The sequence below is a fragment of the Dermacentor albipictus genome, chromosome 8, assembly GCF_038994185.2.
Source record: "Dermacentor albipictus isolate Rhodes 1998 colony chromosome 8, USDA_Dalb.pri_finalv2, whole genome shotgun sequence".
In the NCBI taxonomy this organism is placed as follows: domain Eukaryota; kingdom Metazoa; phylum Arthropoda; class Arachnida; order Ixodida; family Ixodidae; genus Dermacentor; species Dermacentor albipictus.
Window position 1 is genome coordinate 93684068 of NC_091828.1, and position 24771 is coordinate 93708838.

General features: G+C 45.4%; 2 protein-coding genes across 3 annotated transcripts in view; one reads left to right on the forward strand and one right to left on the reverse strand.

Annotated features, from left to right (window-relative positions):
* The window catches only part of LOC139049287 (fatty acid synthase-like), a 50100-nt gene extending 39978 nt beyond the window's left edge, over nt 1–10122 (forward strand). The window contains exons 20-23 of the mRNA XM_070524665.1: nt 210–563; nt 2220–2463; nt 5460–5699; nt 9719–10122. Of these exons, the coding sequence (XP_070380766.1) occupies nt 210–563; nt 2220–2463; nt 5460–5699; nt 9719–9906 (1026 nt within the window). The 3' untranslated portion in view covers nt 9907–10122. The remainder of the gene's footprint in view (nt 1–209; nt 564–2219; nt 2464–5459; nt 5700–9718) is intronic.
* An 8141-nt stretch (nt 10123–18263) lies between these two features.
* LOC139048854 (uncharacterized) overlaps nt 18264–24771 on the reverse strand; it is an 82019-nt gene continuing 75511 nt past the window's right edge. For both annotated transcript variants that reach the window (XM_070523729.1, XM_070523728.1), the window contains 2 exons: nt 23243–23383; nt 18264–18762 (listed from right to left, as the gene is read on the reverse strand). In XM_070523729.1, the coding sequence (XP_070379830.1) occupies nt 18544–18762; nt 23243–23383 (360 nt within the window). In that variant the 3' untranslated portion in view covers nt 18264–18543. The remainder of the gene's footprint in view (nt 18763–23242; nt 23384–24771) is intronic.

Genomic DNA, 24771 nt, shown 5'->3' on the forward strand with positions numbered 1-24771 from the left:
ATGCCGGTGATAATGCAGTCCAAGCAAAGTGGGGGAAACCGCCAAAGAAATCAATGCTTTCAAAATTTGGCCTCCGATCATTCGGCCACAAACTCTGTGCATCACCATGAACAGTCTCGTAGTCCTTCTTGCCTCTCCTACCTCTGTCTCTCTCTCTCTCTCTCTCATGCTATCTTCCTCAAAATCAGATGTGTGGCTAATTCGTGCAGGTGCGACCAGACAATTGCCAGGAAGCCAAGGAAGGCCGTCAACCCTTCACAGTAGAAGCCGTCCCCCGCACATACTTCTACAGGCACAAGGCTTACGTCATCGTCGGAGATTTGAACACCTTCGCTCTGGAGTTTGTGGACTGGATGGTCAGTCGAGGCTGCCGCCATCTTCTTCTCACCGCAAGTCACGGAACGTTTACGGGCTACCAACGCCTCTGCCTGCATCGGTGGCAGACAGCCGGCGCTTCGGTAGTCGTCAGCGAAGCCGACGTGTCCACAACGCCCGGTGCTTCGCAGATTATCAAGGAAGCCGAAGCAATGGGTCCTATCGGCGGCATCTTCAATGTTTCTGTGGTGAGCCAGAATCATTTTTGGCAGCCCACGCCATCCGGTGCAGATGGCGATTTTTGCCGCAGTATCTTCGTTCTGCCCTTAAATCCTTCTGCACTGCAAAAGCCGGAAAGCTGCGTTACGTAGAACCGCGGGTATAAGTGTGTTCAAAGTAGTAATGAATCAGCTCTTTCGCTTCGAAATTGTTAGAACGGTAGTCTTGGGCACAGCTAACAGCTGTTGCCTGAAGATCTATGGATGATATAATCCGCGCGATCATCGTTTACACGATGCGTACTTTGAGCGTTGTAGGACGTAAAGATGACCTATTCTAATGTCGTCCCAACATACATTGCCTGGCCAGTAAGCCACTCGTCTGGCCCAGAAAGACCGAGCGGCTGCTTACCCACCGCCGTAGCTGAGCCGCTTAATACGTCCTCAACGCCGAGCGCCAGGCCACGGATTCGCTTCTGAGCCTGGCGCCCACATTTTGGTGTAGTGGCATTCAGAAATGTTCGCGCAATTGTTGATATTTGCATTTACAGGAAACAACACCCGGTAGTCAAAATTAACGAGGACCCCACTACTACGACGCGTCTCATAGCAGGCCCGTTCTTTCATGATCTATGTTTGTGTCTCTTTTTGTACAAAATGTCCTATCAACGCCTGCTCTGGCGAGAATGGAGTGGACATTGGGTTGGATTCAATGGCAGCAGAGCTTTTGTCCCTGCCAGAGTCCTCCATGATCACCAGGAGCGACAGCTGCCTGTGATTTACTTGAACCAAAACTGGTAATGAAGAAACCAAGATACGTTGCCAATTGTTTTCCCTGCGTAAAATTACTCACAAACGAACGAAACACAACGCACAACGTAGGAACGCAGCGCAACGTGAGAGAAAGTGTAGCAAGAAGTAGCGGGTCCAATCGAGGCGACAACCAACGGCTCAAACAGAGCGTTTCGATGAAAGCGAGCGCGTAATATACGTTCTGTTATAAAGTCATCTCCAGCATTAAAAAATACAAGCGGTTGGGGAACACAATAGTGTCGTGGAATTGATTTTTCTTATATCTGCGTTAAGCGAAGAACATGTATGGGACGCTGCGAAGAATCAACCATCGATATACAGAGTTATATCGGATATGATGCAGCCTAATTTGAAAGTTTATTCGGCAAATGAGAGGCAAGGCATGTGAAACGATCCTTCGAAACGTGTCTTTCCAGAGTGAGATTCGGAAATATTTCAGTTTATTTTTAGAAATGTTGACATACTTCCCAAACACTAGGAGGTCCCATGGGCTAAGAAACCGAAGAAGCGCATTCAAGAACTCAATTCTCCGGAATATATAAATGGTTCAAAAAAGGACGCCAAATGATGAAAGCTCGGCGATGACTGCATCGTTCCTAAAATCACTATAGTGCCCTTACATGAAGCGAGGCTTTCTGATTCCAATACTAATCACTGGATTTAGGCGCTTTATTGTCGCCACTGCTGCTGCATTATAGGCACTCATCATATAAAAGTGTCGCGATAATTCATTGATATTTCACGAGGCGGGTGTCTATCTTTCCAATATGTCAAAGCCTTCTTTGTACGCAACCTCGCCTCAGAAATGGTCGTTTTGTGCCATGCATTGGAAGATTGAAAGAGTAATCGCGAAAAACTTTGTTTTCCGTACAGTGCCACGAAGACAGCTGGGTAGCCGATCACTCGAATGAGGTGTACCAAACCGACTACAAGACCAAAGCCGAGGGCATGAAGCATTTGGACGAGCACTCTCGAAAATCATGCTCGCATCTAGACCACTTTGTCGTCTTCTCCTCGGTCTGTTCTGGTCGCGGGACTTTGGGAAGAACGCTATCCGGTTACGTCGACTCCACGTTGGAGCGCTTGTGTGAACGTCGCGTGGCCGACGGGTTTCCCGGTAAGTCGACGGCGTCTTACGGTGTTTAAAAAAATCGACTTTAGGAGTTGAAGTATGCCAGAAAATTTGTTACATGTGTCAAGTGTTTGACGCCGCTTAGAACAAAAGCTGACATCAATGTGATAAATAAGTATGTCTGGTTTCATGGTGCTACAAAAGCGAGGAATTAACTTCCACAGAACGACTGAATGTACAGGCGATTCTTGCTTGAAAAAAATGTCTGTGTGACATGTTGTGTTTATCAGCCCAGACTTCATGCTGTTTTTCAACCGACGTTCTCCACTCTTACTCGAAGACCGGAGGTGCTGCAGGCCGAACGAACGACTACATTTCGTAATTAGCTTCTCGGATACCATTTGAAGCGAAATACGGCAAATAAATTTATATTTGTGCTGCGCCTGACAGACAAAATCACACGTTTCGTACGGTATCCAAAAGCGACTGACTTCTAATATTCTAGATGTGAAGCAGCATGCAGGTGATACGTCCTCTTTTACTGCCCGGAATTGTAAGGTCGCGCACTCTGTGGCTCCTGATTTGCTATTTTAACTAAGTGTATTTTTGAAGACAAGCTGTGGTTATAACACACATTGTGAATGAAGCCGGGTTGTGCCACAAGAAGTGCTTTTAACCCTTTTAGATTTCCATTTCGGGATGTTCAACTACGAGATCGGTCGTCCATGTCAGTTAGAATATCAATATACCTAGATTACATGTTTCTTGTTTGACACACACCAGATTTAGCAGCCTTCTTATAGCTGAGGCCAGCGAACAATCTGTGAATGCTGTACGTGTCAATGAAGCTCAACAAAATTCAGCCAGGCCAAAAACACAACACGATATTCATCTCTTGCAGACTTCTCTCCTTGAAATGACTGTTCTAATATGTAACGCATTGCGCTCTCATCAGCAGTTCAATATTTCTGGAACATCTCACCATACTTTTTGCTACTCTGGCTGTTCAAGAAATTCATAAATGAATAACCCATCCACAAGAAACTGAATTATTGTCCCTCCTGCGCATAAGTCCATAGTAAGACAGCAACACCTTTGTATTTTCTTTTTGATCTAGAGCAGAGAGTCTCTTCACGTCTATCGTTTATGTCCGAGCGCAAAATGAATGCATGACTCATCGTTTGTCGTGCGAGACGTCGCTTACCTCAGCAGAGCTGTTTGAGATCCCTCGGGCTGCAAAATATATATCGGATAACAAATCACGTAACAGTTTGCATAATGCATTTTGAGTGAAAAGCAGCACTCAAGCCATTGAGTGAATATTTCTTTTATGCTGATTCCTGCTAGCTGTCTCAAGCTAACTGACTATCGTTTCATATACCAGCCACCGAGTTCATTTTCAGCAGATTCATAGTCACAGTGCTATAACTGTCAAGTGGGTAGCTTACCGACTGGCACCTGATGCTCACTCCTTGACTGTGATTAGCCTGATGATTCAATGAATCTCGTTGAATTTAACGCCAAAAACTTTCTACGGACACTCGAGATCTGAAGCTCTAAATGAGACTGTCGCAAGAATTGGTTCAACTAGAAAACTAAGACGTCATTGCTGTATTCATTAGGCCCAACTCTGCACTTTTCTGTCAACGTCAAAGTGGATCGTATCTTAAATGTCCTCCTGCGCCTTTTGGGACTGAACGTCCCTAACATACCTCACTTTTTGAGCTGCGTGGAGACCGAGAGCATCGTGGTGACCTGCGTGGATTCCACCCTTCTGTGACATGCCAGACGCTTCTATGCAACAATTTCTCATAGACTGTCAAAAATATCAACAGTGAATTCCTTTTCGAGCTAAGTGAAGTTACTTGGACCCGGGTAACTTTTGCACTACAACGTCCCTGCTCATTTCCCGCTAAACATACTGACGCGCCTACAGGATTTCTTTATACACCACTATCTATTAATTGGGCTTCTTTTGTAGATTCTTAATTCTGTGTATATAAGGTGTTTGATGTCGTGACTACCTGAATATGGCATTTGTGTGTTACGGGTATTGTAGCAGATTCATTACATAGTGGACCTCAAAGTTTTTACCTAACGCTGATGCATATGAATCACTTCTCTTGCCCAGTTTTTATTTTGTCTTGTGTACATTTGTTTTATTTTTGTAGATCTATTATGTTTGTCATTGCGGTGTGCGTGTGCGTATGTATCAATGAAAGGGTAGCCACAATTTCGCAACAGAGGATGATTGGGACACCCAGTCTCTCTTACCACCTGTGTGCAGTCATTAAACAACAAAACCTGAAACCATATTTCTGTGTTTGCTAGACGCCAGGCCGCCTTTCCAAGTTGCTGTTTGAATGCACGATCGCGTTACTTGTGCAGGGAATGTAGGTTAAGGGTACAGCCCAACGACTCAGATAGGCTTTTCTGTCTTAGTGAAAAAGACAAGCTTACCAACTTTACTTAAACATTAGGCTCAAATATTTTGTGGCAGAAAATTTTCATGGTTTCGTACACTCGGTCCCTTATTGAGCTATCGATGTCTAGCTCAATGCAAGCAGTTTGTCTTACGCATAGCTAGTCTTTATAAATTTCTAGCAGCTGATACGTGGCAAGTATTTTTGCTGCATTCGAACTTTGGTGCAAACTAGGCGCCCATCAGCCCCAAGTGAGGCGTCTCGTGTCGCTTATGAAGCTTCGCCTTGAGTACGAGACGCACCGCGGTGTGCAACATTCTCTATAAATTTTGGCCAATTTGTTAGTTTTTTCTTGTTGTTTTTTCAAGAAAGGATCAGGAAGGAAATGCTTACTTCTCTAGAATTTACCAATATTACCACGTCGTGCTTATATTCTGGAATAGATACAGACGCGTAAAGACGCTTTTTCTCATTCAACCATATTATAGAAACGCAGTCATCACGACTGGAGCGTCACTGCTAAAGCACAAGAGCGACTCGGGCAGCATATGATGTGACGCGCGAAAAGAGCAAGGCTTATTCTCCCTCTCTTCCTGTCTACTCAATTGTCCTTTTTAGGAGTGGCCATCCAATGGGGCGCCGTCGATGAGGCTGGCCTCGCCCGCGAAGCCCAAAGGCAGCAAGCGGCATTCGAGGCAATACAGCCCCAGCATATAGGGTCTGCCTTGGAGGTCCTGGAGAAGTTCCTGAGCCAAAACCATCCCGTAGTCTCCAGCTTGGTCAAAGCTGAAGTCACTTCAAGTTCGGAGAATAAACCAGAAAAGAACCCGCTGGTTGACTCGGTGGCGCGAATTCTCGGTGAGAGGCTTTAACCATTATGCTTTGTTCGACTGCAATATACAAGAAAAACATTGTTGTCCCTGCATATGGCATGTTTGCGCTCATTACGAAGATCCTGGCCAGTCATCGCTAAACGTCTGCGTTAGCTAACTTCGAAGTTGAGATGGGCCAGCGTAACGCAGTTCACAAATATGAAGGACAGTCATTCAGCCTAAAATAATCGCACAAAGATATTAAAGAAGCCGATAAGAGTGTCACAATGGGATACTTGCAGTTGAAGAAGTTGTCTTCATGCAGGTACCGAAGTCGGGACCAATATCTGCGTAGTGGCTGCTCGACCACCAGGAGAGTTGTGCATGGCAGCACGGCATTAAAATAATGCATAACTCGATGCTCGTTGAATATAACATATTGTGTTTGGGGCGGAAGTAATCTCACGAGCCTTGCGCGTTTGCACATAATAGATTGTCATAACTCCGTTTTTTTTAGCCCTCGGTACAATCATTCAATGTTTTGTGCAACCATCTGTGAAATCAAGAAGGACGTCGCATGACGTAGAATTCAAGAGCGAAAACCATGCAAGGGGCCGGGAGGGTAATCAGATGCACGTTTGATGTGTTACCCTGGACGAGGGCAAAGGACGAGGGCAACCCTGGACGAGGGCAAACACAATATAACATATTGTGTTTGGGGCGGAAGTAATCTCACGAGCCTTGCGCGTTTGCACATAATAGATTGTCATAACTCCGTTTTTTTTAGCCCTCGGTACAATCATTCAATGTTTTGTGCAACCATCTGTGAAATCAAGAAGGACGTCGCATGACGTAGAATTCAAGAGCGAAAACCATGCAAGGGGCCGGGAGGGTAATCAGATGCACGTTTGATGTGTTACCCTGGACGAGGGCAAAGGGTCGGTGTGTAGAGAGGGAAGGAAGAGTATTAGCCACTGTTGCGCGCCCACGCAAGGGTGCACACAGAGTCCATAAGTGGTATCGGGAACTAGTCGACTTGAGGAACTCCAATGACACTCCTTTTAGTTTCTGACCCAAGGACGCACACTGCCATAGGCCAGTCTTCTTCAGTTCTGAAGATGGTCTCGAAGGGCGAATTAAAAGTTATTCATGAACACTGCGGAGAATCTGATAAGCAAGCGTGTATAGTGTAGCGTAATCTTCGGAACAGAAAAGTCCGCGCACGTCGTCTGAGCGCACCTGTAAATTGCGAGTGTTACCAATGACTAGCGGTGAACATTTTACACGGCACACTACAGCGTTGCTCCCCGAGCCATTCAGGAAATATGGCTTCCCCTGCACCATCATTTTATATGGAATTACATGCACCCTATTCATGCTAGGACATGATTTCAATGACTGTCCGCTGGATTCAGTTGAAGGAAAACTTAAGGGAATGAAACATTGAATGAAACATTTTCCCAGACAATTTTAATGCCAAGTCAAAAATGACTTTACCGGGAACGAGATTTGTTGAACTTCTTCAATTGCATCTCGTCAAATGGATTTCGCTTGTTGGTGTTCATTAATAGGCTGGTTGCAACTGGCGCTTTTCGATGGAGCTTCAAGCAGCCAGGCTTTTGGCCACCATAAACATAATCTCAAGCTTCCCCCGCAGAAGTCCCGTACACTACCTTCACCCGCGCATAGCTAACAGTACTAATTATTGAATGCTCCCGATAACATTGAGATTGACATATAGGTCAGTGTGTTATACTTACAGGGCGCTAAACGAACAAGCTGTCATTCTTTTTCTGAAAACATATATACATAAGATAGGGGCTTGTCGGTCACGTTTATGCGGACAAGCTAGCGCCAAAATCGAACAATACGAGTTGTAATCTAACAATAGGGTACGACAGAAAAATACCGTAAAGATTAACAAAATGTCACACAGATGACGAGATGTGAAAAAGCACGAGAGAGAGAGAGAAAAAACATTTATTTGGACCATCGAGGTGGTTGCTGCTCTTGAGGTCGAGTGGGTGGTGTCCTCATTCCAGGACTCCACTGGCCAAGACTGCTCGACATACTTGCTGGACGAGAGCGTCTTGTCCCGCCAGGGTATCGCCGGTCAGCTGTACCTTCCACCGCTCAAATGACGTGCTAGGTGTCTTTAAGTGTTGAGGCTTGCCCCCGCACCCCCACGAGATGTGGAAGAGTGTAAGGCGTGTGTCGCCGCACCAGGGGCAGATGCCGCGATATGTATGTGGGGACATTTTACTGTATCTGTGTAAGTTTGGAAATGTGTTGGTTTGAATAAGTCTGAGAGCCACTGCCTCTTCAGTGCTGAACTTCCTGTGAGGGGGAGGATAAATCCTGCGGTTGAGTCGCTGTATCTCAAGTCGGTCGCAGTAGTTAGATGGCAGGGGCACGAAGGTAAAGGGTGGGGATTGATGAGACGATTGGTCTTGCCCCGCTCGGTTGATTAGCGCTCGAGCTAGGGCGTTCGCCCTTTCGTTCCCCTCCAGACCCACGTAGCCCGGCGTCCACGCTATATGATGGGATTCTTGCAGCATTGAGCAAGAAAAGCACGAAAATTGCCATATTAATCAATGCCATTTCCATTTTGTTTCCGTCTAGCACCGTAATAATATTTTGGCTTTCCAATATATATTCCAATATATATAGAGAAAACTTCGCAAATTCAAAAGAACATACGGCAGCTGTGCAATACCGTAGCGCAATAAATTACTAACGAAGAAATTCGTCTGCGCCGCATATGAGAAGAGGACTCTCTGGTACTTTTCTATTGGGGTGTGTACATTTCGATATCTCGCTGCGCTCTTTAATTGTAATTTCACTCATGATTCGCTTTGTCACTACGAGCTACAGATACTCGGAAAAGCATAGGATAAGTCAACACGATGCACCAGAAGCCAGCGCTGCACCCACAGATAAATGTTTATGCAGAAGACAAACTACCCAAAAAATATTGCAAGAGATTATCAGCCGCCCCGAACATCATTTAACATTTAAAACCAGTTGTTGGTGGAGGAGAAGGAAAGGTTGAGGAATCTCTATATTGAGGCCAACTCTAATTTCCCGTTTCGAGTAAGCGTGAAACGCAGAATGCTTTCTTCATTGGACAGCTGATGAACGTATATTAATGTTTTTCAACGCAATAATAGAACAAGCTGAGATCCACCACCAATCTGAGAAGTTTGATCGAGTACCTGGCAGTTTTTGCAAAATTCCATGTTATCTGTAAGATAAAACAAGTGAAGCATAGAATACACATTTGAAACAAGAAAAACGGGTATCACAATACTGTAGATTGCCTTTGTTTGACCATCTGAAGCGGATAAAGGTGATATATGAGTGGCACTCCTTACACAAACTTTTCGCAATGTCTATAAAGACTTTTCAGAACTCCTACTCAAAAATTACCATTACAGTTCACTGGAGTCACAATACATCATTTTTTTTCTGGTTTAGGTGTCTTTCTTAATAGGTGTAGTTTAAACAACTGGGATATAGTGTCTTCCCCAAGTTACGTAGTCGTGTGACTGATGCTACATTGTTCCAATTTTTTTTTGTTTTCCTGGACAATTACTTATGCAAACAACCCAAAACATTGATGGTCAAATCATAAATTGGCTCTCTACCGATGGTAGGTTTTACCTCTCGTTATATGCAACAAACGTTATCACATTTGCTACAGTAGATTGTGAGTGCAAGGATTTCTCATTTCCCTTGTGTTCATACAGGAGCTCCCGTAGTAAAGCTTCTTCCTAAACCAGACACTCTCTTCCTGGTGAAAGGATGCCAAATAGTGACTTTCCTGTTTTTTATTGCTATAGAAGGTTGCCTCACACACCGCAGCAGTCGTGTTTTTACAAATACTTCTAATATATACCTCTGCACTGGATAATAACTTCAGTTTGGCAACGAGGACCGGCACTCACGCACTCGAGTTCCGCCAATGCACTGTTACTGTAAAGGCGTACTTCAGTTTCATTCGTCGCAATTTTGAACCACAATGTTTCTCAAGTTGAATTACTTCATCCCACGATATTCACGCAGGCTTTCAAGATTCATCGAAGCTGAACCATAACACCAATCTCGGCGAGTTGGGCTTAGACTCTGTGATGGGCGTCCAGGCACTAACAGTCATCGAGAAATACACCGGCCTGGCTCTGTCGGTGCAAGGAATACGCACGCTGACCCTCAATGGATTGCGAGAGATGAGCAAAGAACCACGTGCAAATTAAACTTCCCGTGAATACGACAACTTCTTATTTTTTCTTCCTTTCTTTGGAGAGTGAGATGAGTCGACTAAAAAGTCTTTTCTGCGCCGCCACGATGGACTTCATAATACGTTAAAATAAAATGTCGTGTAAAAACTTCCTGCAGTCCTTTTCTCGGCTTTGCTTTACAGCAATTGCCGTCAAGCGTACAGGCAATTTACTGTTCATGGCCTATGTCAGAGTTAGCGTTTTGCTTTGCCTCTTATCATAATTGCGTTTTCTTGCCTAGAAAGGTCACCAGGAAATCACACTTTCTCGCTTTCTCCCCAAAGCAGGACGTCATCCAGTGTGCTCGATGACTCACCTAATCATGTCATCGCGTCATCTTCCAGTTATCGTCGTTGGCGCCATCACCTCGCCGTTGCCTAACACTATGACGTGTGTAGCGGATTTACATAGGGCCGCGTTTTCCTATAGCGTGGCACGTGAGTGTGTGGCTTAACTTCGATCATCAACGGCAGTGAAAAAACGCAATGGGAGCGCAATGGGAACACACTTAAGGAAATATGAGCACTGCGGCGCTTATATGACCAGAACCTTGGTGATAGAGATTTCAAAGGCTCAGCCTTCGTGGCTAACGTTTCCAGCTATTCAAAGGCCACTACAAAGAAAAGTAATTGAACCTGTACTAGTAAACCGCATGTCAGCAATACCAAAATAGCCACTTCTATACCATGACGGAAGGCGTAATAGGCCAGTGAGAGCTCAAAATTGAAGCGCTTGTGGCGACGCCACCTTGAAGTTTCCGTACCACTCACAGTGACGTCATATATTTTGACGGTGTTAGTTCAGGCATAGGTTTTTCTTTATTGGTGAAGTTGGACACAATTATTCTAAACGCGCTGAAATCCAAACATGGAAATTTACAAGTTGCAATAGCCTTTAGTGAGCCCATTCCCATCCTGGACTCGAATTATTTGCTTTGGGCCCTGTTCGGCCTGTTAGCTCAGGAGTGCAAGTGAACCATGGTCCAGTCCGTTACTATACTTTTGCGCACAACTCTAGGCATTTCATTTGGTTCTTTATTAACGAAGCACCACTGCACAACGCTAAAATTTGAGCGCATAAATATTGTGGCAAAGTACCGATAATGACGTTGTCGTTTTCGTACAGCTAAGCGAGTGGACGATTCGATATTGTGCGAGGCAAAAAATGTTGCTTTAACTCCTGATTATCTGCAAGTAAAAAGAAACATATACTTGAAAAGTGTTCTTCCATTATTCTATTCAATTTGCTTTTTTCAGCTGCTTCAAGATGGTCAGATATTGTTCCTGACAATTATAATCTCTCAAATATGTTTGTGGGAGTCAGTTTTCCAAAACCTGCTTCCATTAATCGCTAGCTTAAAAGTTGCGTATGCACTTCAGTCATCTGTCGACCCACAGGGGACCGGCAATCACATGCTCTTTAGTGTTTGCCTATTTCTCAACAATGGCCGGAACCGCGTTCCGCCTGCGACGCCGAAACTTTGGTTCTGGAAGGTTCGGCAGTTGCCATGTATTCTTCAGTGTGTGTGTGCCTTTCGTATCTTGACGCGGGTCCATATAGTTTGGGTCTTGTGGATCTCTTGTTTACGTTTACTTTTTTTGTGTGTACCTGACATGCTTATGCGATTTTGTCATGCATGTGCGCATCATGGGTAGAGTCAACTTCTTCCACCGCGGCATTCGTAACACAATATTTGACGATCAGTAAGTGCTTCCGCTTTGATCAGACTTTGTTAACGACGACGTAGATTCTAGCCATTTGTGAGGTAATTAACTTTACATCTACGCCACCCCTCTCAGGTCTGAATTGTACGGGAAACCAGGGCCACAAGTGATTGACATTGCGTTGAAACGAGAACCTTTCTGCATCCTTACTCGATAACTTATAGAAGTGCATAACTACGCTCTGATGACTGGTCATTCTTTAACCTTTCAATGGTTTCCATGTCATTGTGGTTTATACAGAGATCAGCTCGGCTGACGAGAAGGCAAAGATGACCCGCAAAGAAATATATAACGCAGGTGTCCATTCTAGTTTCTCAGCCAGACGCCAGTGCTTCGCATACACGATTGCACAAAAATACTGGCCCATCTCAGCCAGACACTAGTGCTGTGTATATGCTATTGTACATAAATCCTGGCACGTATTCGACGCAGCTGTCTCCATGGTGTGCGCTCATACACCTGCACTCCACTGATTTTACCGCCACCATCAAAAGCAGTAACACAAGCCTGCTACACTGGTTGCAACGAGATGTGGAATTACCTGTATGCTACGTGCACTTTATCAGCGGTGTGCGCAGTGTGGAGCTTGAGCAGAGGGATATATGTCAGACTGCAGAACACGTGGATATCTGCGCGCAATGTGCTGTGCAAGAACCCCCCAATATCTGCCAGAACATATTTTCTAGTACACTCGTGAACATTTAACTGAGAAGGTACTGTTATGAACATGGTCGCACCCTTGCCCTCGGCATGATATTCTCAGGAGTCATCACATTCTTGCAAAAGGCTATTCTGGATTTAAGTCATTCAAGGGTGTTCCCTATTTAAGTTCAGCCAGCACAATTTTTGTTCACATCAATGACAGTTACCTTTCTACTTTTATTCCAAATTCACTTCTCCTACACAGAGTAACAGATCAGTTATTTATTTCAGGCCGACCTGTCAGCTTTTCTATGGTAATAAATGTCTCTTTCTCTGAATTATTTTAGTGGATTATTGGAGAGTCTCATCTAATGTAGCCTGCCTTCCATTTTATCTTTAGTTCATAAACAACGAGCAAAAAAGTGCAGCTGCCGACCGAAGGATATATGGGAGCTCTGAAGCATGCTAGAAAGGACCAGCGTCAATGTGCCGCCGACTGATCGCAGTTCCTTCGATTGTATGACGACTCTTGCACCGGCGAGAATAGATGGACACGTCAGTGCCTAAACCGTAACGCACGCACGCGTGTAACACACGAAATTATTCACCTCCCACTGCCCGTTACGCCACCTGGTAACACGTAGCGGAAACCACAGCAAAGTTATATCAATGTCCACCTAAATAGGTTGAAGAGCATTGAACGAAAAGCGTGCCAAAACCTATCGCCAGAGAAATCATGTCGCTTTGCACGATTGAAGCGCGACCAGATGATGGGAGGACAAACTCAAACTAAGCAATCAATATGACAAAAAATATTTATTAACGCACTATAATATGAGTAAATTCTACGTTTGAAATAGTTTTGCTGGGGTAAAACAATAAATGTTAACTTTTTTTTTTCTATTTCACCATTTATGAGTTCGTTCTTGCTGACCCCTACCAACCCGTGATGCTGGCGCAGGACTTGGCAAGACTGCGCAAACCAGCTATTACGTCGCGCGGAACGGCGTTGCTCACTTGAACGCGACGGTTTCATCCGAGCTTTGCTTTTTATTATTTTCTTTGCGTGTTTGTTGAAAGTGCGGCGTGCGCTTCACTTCAAATTTTGCCTGGCCTAGCGCACAGCATTCATTGGCGAAAGATGCGAGTGGGGGCCTTTTGTTATCGTGCATGTTCACGCTGCAGCATCCGACGCTCTGTGCCTCGTCGCGACGATAACTGCGGAACGCTACCCGAAGAAACTTCGTGCTATGTTTGGTCCCTCTCCGTAACGCAGGCTCTGGGTGTGCTACGAGCATCAAAATAAGTAAGTCGAATGTTTTCTAAATGAAAATGTGGCACAATCTTGTCTGATAACTATTGGATATGAAGACGTGGTGTTGCGCGGAATTGCGAATGATTCTTTGAAAAGGTTTCGCGTAACTTGCTATGCATTACGACTGCGGGCTGTCCATAGCACTTTCCATAGACTGAAACATGTTTTGTTTGGCTAACTATATTGATTGTATTATTCTAGAGGAATACAAGTGAAGTTGCTTTTGAAACCCTCATATTCGTTCACCTTCGTAAGGTGCCTACCGGAGCAATTGTCGTCATTAACAGCCTAATTATGTTCACGTTAAGACATTCGCCACTCCTATAGTTCAATGACACGCTGCCGCTTCAGATGAGGTGAGTCCCAACTCTTCTCAGCTTCAAAACAAAAATAACTGTTAGCGTAGCGGTTGAAATGCCGGACCTAAGAAATTCAAACATATTCGCGAAGCACCATAACATCTTGACGTCACTTTTATTTCCGATTGTGACATCACTTTTTCTTTCTTATTTTATTTTACTTTAATTTTTTGCTTGCTGTTAATTGTCCCCCGTATACGTAAATGGCCACGGTTGCAACGAGCCACTATTTTCTTGACATTTGGACTTCTATGGAAGCTTCGCTACCAGTTTACATATATACCTTGGCTATACCGCCAGCTACCTTGCGAAACGCTTCGGATAACACTCATTCCCGTATGGTAGGTTGGAACTGAATAACTATTTCCTGGACAATATTCTCCGTCCACATTTCCACCTAGCCTTTTCCTTTTCTAAAGGATCTTGTGTGATGCCCTGTGCCGTTCGATGCGCATACCAGTTGTTGAGACGACGTCAGGCGAGGGCAGGTCCAGTGTTATAAATTAATTCGAATTTGTAATTTTATTGTAGTTCGCATTTTGATACGGTGTGTGTGTGTGGGGGGGGGGGGGGGGGGGGCGCGTGTGTGAGACCATGCCGGTGTCCGAGAGCACGGGTTGGAACCCCGGCCACAGCGGTCGCATTTCGATGACAGTGGAATGCAACGACGCCCTTGTGACCTACATTGCGTGCACGTTAGAGAACCCCAGGTAGTCAAAATTATTCCGGAGTCCTTCACGCCGGCGTGCCTCATAAGCTTATTGCGGTTTTCGCAAGTGAAACCCCAGATGTTAGTTTTTTTCCCTACAAGAGCAACACAATACACATCCGCTCTTATTGACTAATTCGTTAGCAACATAACGCCAGGAAATCCGACATCCTTGCATCAGACGTAAACGATCATTTATACATATTTCGGCAGCCATTGCGCATTTCACGACCGGGCGCAAGGGCAACTGACGACCGCGACTCAAGTCTCGCGCGCCATATGGAGGGAAGGGAGGGAAGGGGGAGGGGGTGGCTGCGACTCTGCCAACAATGTGCTACTTCGCGTGGTCGTGCGCGTGCGCCGTATCTTGAAAGGGATCTGCACACGGCTCAGACCTTACTGCGCGCTACGTTCCCGCCGCTCTTGCGTTGAAGCGATAAGCCGAGACCGCACGTACGCTTGCGGAGGCGTGCAAGCTCGCTTCTGCGCGCCTTGTGCCTGCCGGTCTCGCGAGGAACGGTGGTTTGCATCCGCAAATGCGCGCGACAGCGCACGCGCTCATTCACAGACGCCCTAGAAGACGTCACTTCGTACTTCGTTGTTGAGAGTACTTCAAAATGCTTCGATATCTGTACAGGTAACTGTTACATTTTTAGAGCTGTTAGAGCAGTACAGAAAGAAATGGTTAAGCAATTTCTTGCATGATATATATTTGCTTCGCTAAGAGTTGACTGTACCGCGACGTAGGCCGCGCCGCCAGGCGCGCTGACGTGAGGCAACCCCAGCGCGCGATAACAGAGACGATCTGTTCACCCTAGTCGCGCGTGGTTCGACGCGTGCAAACCGTTCCGCACTGTCTGCGCATGCGTGGGCGCGCGTACGTGCGGTCTGGGCTATAGGCGGCAAAAGGTTCGTTTCGCTCGCTGCTGCTGCCTCGCTTGCTCACACCAGCGCTTTGACAGCGAGTGTCTGCGCTCATCGAATGTGATGTGTTCCCGTGTGCTTGTGCGCGCTGACACCATGCTTGTTAGTTCAGTTAGTAAGCGAGTGTTTCCAAGTTTATACGCCCGATAAAGCTACTATCCTTACTTCGTGTAGCTTTGTACTAATTTGCTATCGCAATACATGCATCGCCTTCCGGGAGAAACTGCGACTTTTTTCTGCCATTCGACCTTTCCCTTATTCGTAATACAAATGCTTATGGTTCTGTTTCTGCCGCACTGCAGTCAGTGTACTGGGGCACGTGGTTTCGTCAAGCTGTCGTTTTCGACAGCTTTTACTGCTTGTCCCCAGTGTCTGGTACCTGACATATGATTCAATAGACATTATTATTATTATTATTATTATTATTATTATTATTATTATTATGAGCTTACAAAAAAGTACATTACGTTGCCACTACTTTTTAATTCTTCTTTTTTGTTCTATGTAAGCATTAAAAAAACGTTCGCTATGTTGGACTAGCATGTATTAAATTTTCTGTTTTTCATCTATATAAGCGTGAAAATATGTTCACGCTACATTGTATTAACATGTATTTAATTTTCATTTTGTTTGCACAATGTTTTGTCGGCACTAAGGTTACGCATGTATGTACATACATTGACCTCATCGCTCTTGCCGGCACTGCCGGGCCTAGTCACACAAGCCATTTAGGCTTCGACAGGCCCGCTTACTATGTATTTTTTCTTCTGTTGCATAAATAAATAAATATTATTATTATTATTATTATTATTATTATTATTATTATTATTATTATTACTACGCGCAAATGTAACTGGCCAGCTCTTGAAATCGGAGTTATTTGTCCGGGGCAGCCAAGCAAGCGAACGAGGAAGGCGTCTGGAGGTGAAGAAAATCGCGATCCGGGGATAGTACGAACGAGAACGCTCAGATCGCGGCCAAGTACCGCCACTTAGAGGAATGTGTAGGTAGCCTTGAACGAAGTGGAGATGGAGAAACGAGGCCAAGCATCGCGGAGAAGGAAGGCAGGCGGATGAGCGCTGGGTTGACCTCTTGTGGGAGTTGCAACCAATTTTCTTTGCGACGCATACGTGCTGGGTTCGTCTCGTGGCAACGTCGTCCCTGGACGCCGTACTCTGCGTGCGCGGGTGAAATCGTGCGACAGTGCGCCGACGATGGCGACTCCATGTCGCGTGCGCATGGGAAGGAAGCGCGTCGTATTCCGCCGCGCATTTCACTATGGCACCGGGGAGGGGGACAGAGCGCGGGAATTGTACATCGGCCGCGTGCGAGAGCGCGGCCCGCTACCACCTCCCAGCATTGGCAAGCCTGCTTGAATATGTGTACGCAAACGGGCTCCCAGATCGACAACAGACTTCGGCCTCGCACGGCCTCTGCCCGAGCGCCGGCCATCGCCCCTGGATGATGCTGACGTCTGCTGCCTGAAACCAACTCTCCCTTTCCCCCTCTATCCTCTCATCTTTCTTTCCCCGCCCCCATCCCCATTACGCTGCGCCGTGCTCCCATATGGGCTGCAGAACTGAGCGTATTTTCCCTCTCCCAAATCACGAAGAAGAAGAGAGCGCGCGATTTATCTTGAAAGCGATCTGCTTTGAGGGGGCAGAGTTTAGGTGGGTCGATAGTGCGTGCGCTGCGTTCTGACCGTTGAGTTTGCATTGAAGCGATAGGGAGGTCACTTCGCTCACTGCTGCTGCCGCAATTCCTCATAGCAGCGTTTTGACAGCGAGTGTCCGCAGCTGTCGATTGCGGACCCTGGCTGTTTGCCTGCGCGGACTGACACCATGATAGGTGTTTAAACAGTAAGCAAATGCTTACAACGGGGCGTACTACTCCGGCGGCTGCTGCGTGTGGCGTGGACGCGCGAGCGCTTTATTGAATACGATCTGTGATGCGGACGGTGTATGCGTCTAGGCGCGCCGAGGGCCGATAGCGTCGTGCGCGCTATAGCAACCATGCGCTTGCGCGTCACCCACGTTGACAAAGTGAAACGCTATTCTAAGTTTTAACGCGACAGCGTTAAGAAGCTCGTGTCGCAGAAAAGCCGGTGTCGGCGGCGTTGGCCGTGAGCGATAAATCCCAGCATGCACTTCATGAATAAAAAACAACTTGCAAGATGGGCTGGGTGGGAATCGAATTACGGTCTCCGGAGTGTGAGACGGAGACGCTACCACTGAACCACGAGTTCGATGTTTCAAAGCGGTACAAAAGCGCCTCTAGTGAATGCGGTTTTGCCTTAGAAACGAGCTGTTTCTAAGGCTCAGGCGTGCGTCGCTTGCTCAGGCGCACATTTCGTTGCCGCGCCGAACGCTGCGTTGCTCGACGCTTACCGCGTCCGATGCGGGGCGCGTAGTCGCTGCGCCGTAGCCCATTGTCTTACACCCCTTGGCGGGTCAACGGGAACGCTGTCGCGTTCCACTCTTGAAGGCGAAGCTTAAGCGTCCTCCAATTTTTATTATAATTGTTGTTGTTTATTCGGCTTTCGAGCGAGTTGTTTCAATTGCAACAACTCATACAATGGTCGAAAACACTGAACAAAAAGCCGTATAGTGCCTACCGAAATTTGGCTGACATTACGGTAAATCACCTAGGCACTCCCTCTGTACTATTACTAAATTGTTTTTTTTTTTGGTCGACAAAAGACGCGCATACCTATCGTATATATATATGTTTGTCAGGAATTCAACGAACCATGCCAGGCAAGCACGTGTTAACTTATCGTTTGTAGTTCTCTTCTTCTTTTTCAAATACTGAGACAGGACCCATTAACAAACCATTTTCGTGAACTTTTTTTTTCAATTCGAAATTCAAGTTCCGCCTGTGTAAAGCCAACGCAACCACTCCTGCAAAGGCGGCATCGTCGTTGCACCAGAGGCCCCAAGTCTACGGCTTCACCTTCAAGCAGAAATAGAGGTCGGTCGGGTCCCAGTATTCGTCGGTCAGAAACTTGGAAACGGCGCGCACCATCCTGACCCGCTCGTACGGCGGGCTCTTCCAGCTGGGCAAGTCGCACGGATCCCTGTCCCATGCCAACTCGCTGATGCCGAAATCGATCTTCTGGGTTAGGTCGTCGTCGGTGTGATTCACGAACACGTTGCAAATCTGAAACGCAAGGAGAGGGCGCCGCACAATAAAAATAAACACAAAGGACACGGTCATGTCGCAGTGTGAAAATAGGTTTGGGCGCTTTTGCTGAGTTTTTTTCACGTCTGTGAGCGTTGGTTTGTCTCGTCGCTGCCGCCTTGAACTTAAGGCCGTGCGAATGTTTTTAACTGTCACGACAGCGAGCTCGAACTACAACTGCGACGACAGAAGCCGTAGTTGAACACTGTGAAATTAATGTGACAACCCGGGGGCATGGGAGTATCTGAGACGACAGTTTTTTAAAAGCTATAGTTACGAAAGCTTGTTCCCTACGGGCTTCGTTTCGTCTGTAAGCTCTTTAGCACAGTTGTCCTGCCGCCTGACTGCGTGTCATCACTTCGACGTGTCACACAAAGTTGCCAAAGTAAGACATTGATTTCGTGCCACGGAAGATTCGGTCTTATGCCTTAGGAATGAGGGTGTTAGACATTGGACAAACCAGTTTCCTTAAGCTTGCAAAAAAGTATTGCTCTGAAGCAAACCATTGCACATTGCCTTTGCTTTTTTTTCTTTCGCCAAAGAGAAGAGAAATGAGCTAGGAAATGAGGCATAGTTGTTTGTCCGTTCGTGCATACATGGTGCACATCTGCCCATCCGAAGACATCGCGGTAACCACAGCTCAGAGTCGGTGGGGTATACCGGGTCTGTACAGAGCAATTTGCACGAGCTGAAGAAACAGGAGGCACCGACACTGGGTGTCCCAAGCACCAAGATGGAGGGTAGAACCGGTGTGGTGAGGAGAAGTTGGTGAGGAGCGTTTTTGCTCTTAGTTTAGAATACCGCCTGCCAAGGGGAACTTGACAACAGTCATTGAAGACGGAGAGACTGCGCATTGGCGCCGCCTGACGGTACACAAGAGAACAAAGCCTGCAATAAACAAAGTGCGGGAATCAGAAGGATTCTTGCTTTTTTTTCCCTTTTTCTTCTTTTTTTTGTATGCGTATGCTGCTCTGATAGAATGTGATCGTCATGCACATCCGTTCACTGAGAACCGCGAACTGGGGCCCTATCACGTAACGCTATTCCAAAGTGTTTTTATCCCAATCTCCTGACGTCGAATTCACGTAACCGCCCACGCAAGCATCGGGCGGTGACCCGCAGCGTTGTCTGAACAGCCCAATCAAATGCCCTGCTTGCTTGTAGGAGGAGAGTTTTGTTTTCTGTCAAAACAAATAGCACTGGCTACATTCAGCGCTTTTTCTTGTCTACTTGGCTAACATGAGGGGGGAAGCACGTTCAAGTGGAAAGTGAATCGACGGGGCCAGGGCTGTGAAAATCGATAACCGGACGTGAAGGGTGGTGCCAGCGTCTGCGATTGGTCCGCTTCCCCTGCTAGATTGAGGTGGCTGGTGGAAAATCGCGGCGGCGTGCAACGGTAATTTATGAATGCCGCCAAAATGAACCCTCAGCAATTACAATGAAGAGTTGACAGAACGATGTCGTATACGTACAGAAAGGGATAAAGTACGTTATACTGCCATGCAAAAATCTTTGTTATATGCAAATAAATTCATGATCTCCGGGAGACGCTAGTCGCGAGTGCCTGAGCGATCGCCATGCAGCCATCTTCTTTTCCTTTCGGAAAGAGAAAGTCTCCTGCTATTCAGAGAAATATTCAGTTTTGTTGAGCATATTCATGCATCTACACGCCATTTTAACGTGGTGAGTTTTCGCGGTCTTGTGACGTCGCGTGACGGAGAGGCGAAGTGGGCGCAGCCCAAGAACTTTTCACCAATAGCAGAGCGGTAATGGCGAAAAGGCGTCGCATCAGAAGTAATCCTTTGTTTTTTGTCCAGCCTATTCATGCATAATCAGAGCGTACACAGATGGTGAGATATCGCTCTACAGCCCTTTTTATGACATTGCATGAAGAAAGGCGAAGTGGTTCTGGCTGAAAATTTTTTAAGCTATTGTGGAGGGCTGATTACAGAATTGGAATAGAAAACTTTGGAATGGCTTTACGTTATAACGCCCTTGATGGGTAAACACATATTACGATTACTCCTAAGCACCTTTAGGAAGTATCTACGTTACGAAACCCCGAGAGTTCTTATCAAAGCATCAAAAAAACACTAAAGACCCGCCGTGGTTGCTCAGTCACTATGGCGTTGGGCTGCTGAGCACGAGGTTGCGGGATCGAATCCCGGCCACATTTCGATGGGCCGCATTTCGATGGGGACGAAATGCGAATACACCCGTGTACTTTAGGCGCACGTTAAAGAACCCCAGGTGGAGGAAACTTCCGGAGCCCTCCACTACAGCGTGCCTCATAATCAGAAAGTGGTTTTGGCACTTAAAACCCATAATTGTTGTTATTAACATTAAAGTTAGCCCACCTACCCTATTTTGAGGCGAACCGGGAATGGTCTCTTCTAAACGTAAGCAGTGACCCTGTTCACAAGAACTTCTGACAGGCACAACGAGAATTAACCGTTTTAGACCGCTTTCACATTCAAGTTTCGACTACTGACGTCATCTGAATCTCCTTCTAAGGCGTCGCGACTTCTGGGTGACCATTGTAGACCATAAAACGAGACTAAGATTCACGTGACTGCTGCAGACCTCTGCTGGGATGCACTGCAAAAAGCAGCAATCGGTATCGTTATTTTTTTATCTACCACATATGCTTGTGCTACAACATGCGAATGGCTTGCCCGGAAAAGGGAGTAGCATTGTCATCATAATCATTATCATTTCTGTCCCCTGCAGGACAAAGGCTTCGATCTTCCCTCAATCATCTCTATCTATATCCCTCTCTAGGGTCAGGAGCTTCTGTCCCATTCCTACAAATTTTCTACTGATTATGACCTCACCGTGTCCTTTACCATCCTTGACTTCATTTTCCATTCATTGGCACGGATTCGGATAAAAAACCACCTCTTACTTTACTACACTAATTACATGACCTGTCGAACTTCCTGGACTTAATTTCAACAACAATATGAGTCATGCTACTAAGCTCTCTATCCACGCCGGTCTCTCATAATGTCATAAAAAGACCCTAAAGTGAAAAAAGTATTTTATCTACACACTAAACGACCTTTCCGAAATACAAGAAAGGACATTCTGGCTGCGAAGGCAGACGTCGTGAATTTCTACGGCGCCTGCTCGAGGTGTAACTTGCACTTCAGTTTTCATCCTTAAAGCTCGACCGCATCATTTTCCACGAGCTAGACATTGAACTTAACAAGTTCCCAGGACATTTACCAAGCCATAAGGAGCCTAAACGAACAGATGCTTCGAACTTCTTCACGTCGCGCTGAAGTAACGTCACCTGGAATTTGGCGCGAAAATCGAGAAATGAAACTTTGCTCTTCCTGGTTTTCTTCTCAAAATCGACTTGCCTTCTGCGAAATTAAAAAAAAATAAAGTTTCAAAACTAAACTTATACGGCTGACTGCAACTGTTGTAGTGTTTGTTTTTTTGTGTCGCTTTAGCGATACGCCCACTACGTTTCGTAGCATAGCTCGGTGCGCGTTCCTTGATTTATTCTCAAGCTTTTTGGTTATTCTCTAAGCCTCCGCACTGTGGGTCAGTGCTAGCGCGCACAGTAAAAGCGCGCGTATCGTTGCATCGTCAATTGAGCAGTCGTTGCTTCTGACTAGACTAAAGAAAGCTTACTAGAAGATATCACACTATCGCGTCGCGTCGGTGATTCGACGGACGAAGCGCTTATGACATCAACTGAGTTTTCGGATGTCCTACATTTCTTACCTTTTGTGTGTTCGTTTGCCTGCTTGCTTGCCTGCTCGCTTGCTTCTCTATTTATTCTTCGTTCGTTTCTTTAAATGTTTGCTTCTTTGCGTGTTACCTTCTTCGTGTTTGTTTGCTTGCTTGCTTTTCTTGTTTGTTTGTTTGTTTGTTTGTTTGTTTGTTTGTTTGTTTGTTTGTTTGTTTGTTTGTTTGTTTGTTTGTTTGTTGAAATTGAAATTGAAGTTTTTTCAAAATAGGAAAGTACACAGGAAATGTTGTACAGGACATCTGGATCCCTAGCTCAAGGCTAGTTGGGATCCATGCTAGCTATTAATTCATATTCTTAACATCAATACGAAGAAGTATAAGTAAGTCATATATACATAAACATTCAATTAGAACACAAGGCAGGGTACGTCTATTAGCTACGAGAAATCGACCAAAAGGAATTTGTATTTAGTAAATTATACACTGCAAGTGAAAAGGGTAAACATGCGTACACAATCCAGATGAAAACTATGCAGATAATAGTGATGAGTGATAATGGGATTTCACTGTTAGTGAAAAACATTTTGCTTGTTTTACTTCTGTTGGTAAGCTGTTCCATTGGAGTGCTCCAGTGTTGCTTAACCTTCGCAAACCTTGCTTAACCTTGCTCTTTTTGTTCGTTTGTTTGACTGCCTTCTTTCAAGTGCCGTGCTACGCGTACATCCGTTGTTCGAGTTGCCCCGAGCGGAGTGCATACCTTGTCGCGCAACGTCTCCGCTGTGTCAAAGGCCATCGACGTCGACACATTTAGAGTCTTGTTAAATGCGAGCCACGTCAGGGCGTTCTCTTGGTACTGCAAGTTTGCTCTGTATGCCTCGTATGCTTTTCCAGAGCACATCTGCAAAACCAAAAAGTTAAAAAGCTTCTCAAGTAACTGGTAATTCTCAGTTTATTTCTGTTCCCCTGCCTAGAATCGAGCGTGTCTTGGTTACAGCTAAACCGTGATATAATAATGACATAAACATTTTCTCTTCCTTTTTAAATTTTTTTAATGATTTACGAAGCCAAGAAAAGCACAGAGTTTAACAATTTCTTGTCTAAATGTATACATAACAATATATTAGCTTCGGTTTTCGACCTGCAGTGTGGTAAATGTTTCTGATTTCTGACCTACAGTTCGCTAAATGTTTTTTTTTCCTATGAGTAAAGTACCGTACGAGCAAAAGAAATGATCCTCGAAGTTGACACGGTGTGAGCTTGGAGGTGTTTGAAATTTACTGTAATTTTGAAAAGCGAGCTGCGAAGACGTCAGAAGTAAAGAAGTACGTTATACTTCTATCTTTCAACCTGCCCTGTTCGTAGCACGTTTCTGCAAGTTTACTAATTTACTATTCAGTAACATGAAAGCTTGCCCTCTAGTAGAACTTTCATCCTCGCTGCTGCAAACCTACTCACAGCAACGTTAGGCCTCGTAAAGTTGTCAAAGTTGTCAAAGGGATAACAATTGGGCGGCTTTGTCATTAATACGGTTACCTTAAACACGTCAAATTTACCGCTTTATAATTGTTAACCTGCATACTGAGCAGCTGTAATTGCGCACAAAGCATGCTAGCGCTGCATGACAACACTATCAGCGTAACTAACTTATCTATTGGTCTACCCCCCTTAGCATCAAGACGCATAATTTCGCAACTCTGCCTATTCCATAAATTGTACTATAACTTTCCTGACCTTCGTTCCTCACTTTTATTTCCACTCATTCGCTCATCACATCGTCTATTCAATTCTTTATGTATCCACGCCTTCATGGTTCTACAAACGCATTCAACGAATCCTTCCTTCCCTCTGCAATAGAACAATGCAACTCGCTCCCGGAATCCATTGTTGTAGAGCGAAACCCTTGGAAATTTCGAGAGTTACTAACCACCCATATTTGCAACTAATTATGCAAAAACCTGTTCTTTTTAGTGTCTTTTCAGTTGTTGCCTTTTTTTGCTTTGTACATGACTATTCCTTCCATGTTTGTATTATTGTTTTGCCTCGCCTTATGTAACCACATGGGGCCCTTAAGAGAATAATAAATGAGGATGATGATGATGATGATGACATGTTGAAGTTTGAGGATTGTAGCCGGCGAGCTTGTAAGGTGCATCCACTTGTAATTAATTTCCAGAATGACAGCACTTTGGAGATGTGCGCCATCAAGCTTGCCGTAAAAACGTACTGTTGCTCCGATTATTTATTTAATAAAACGCACTTTTATGCGTTGAAGCACAAAAGTATCTG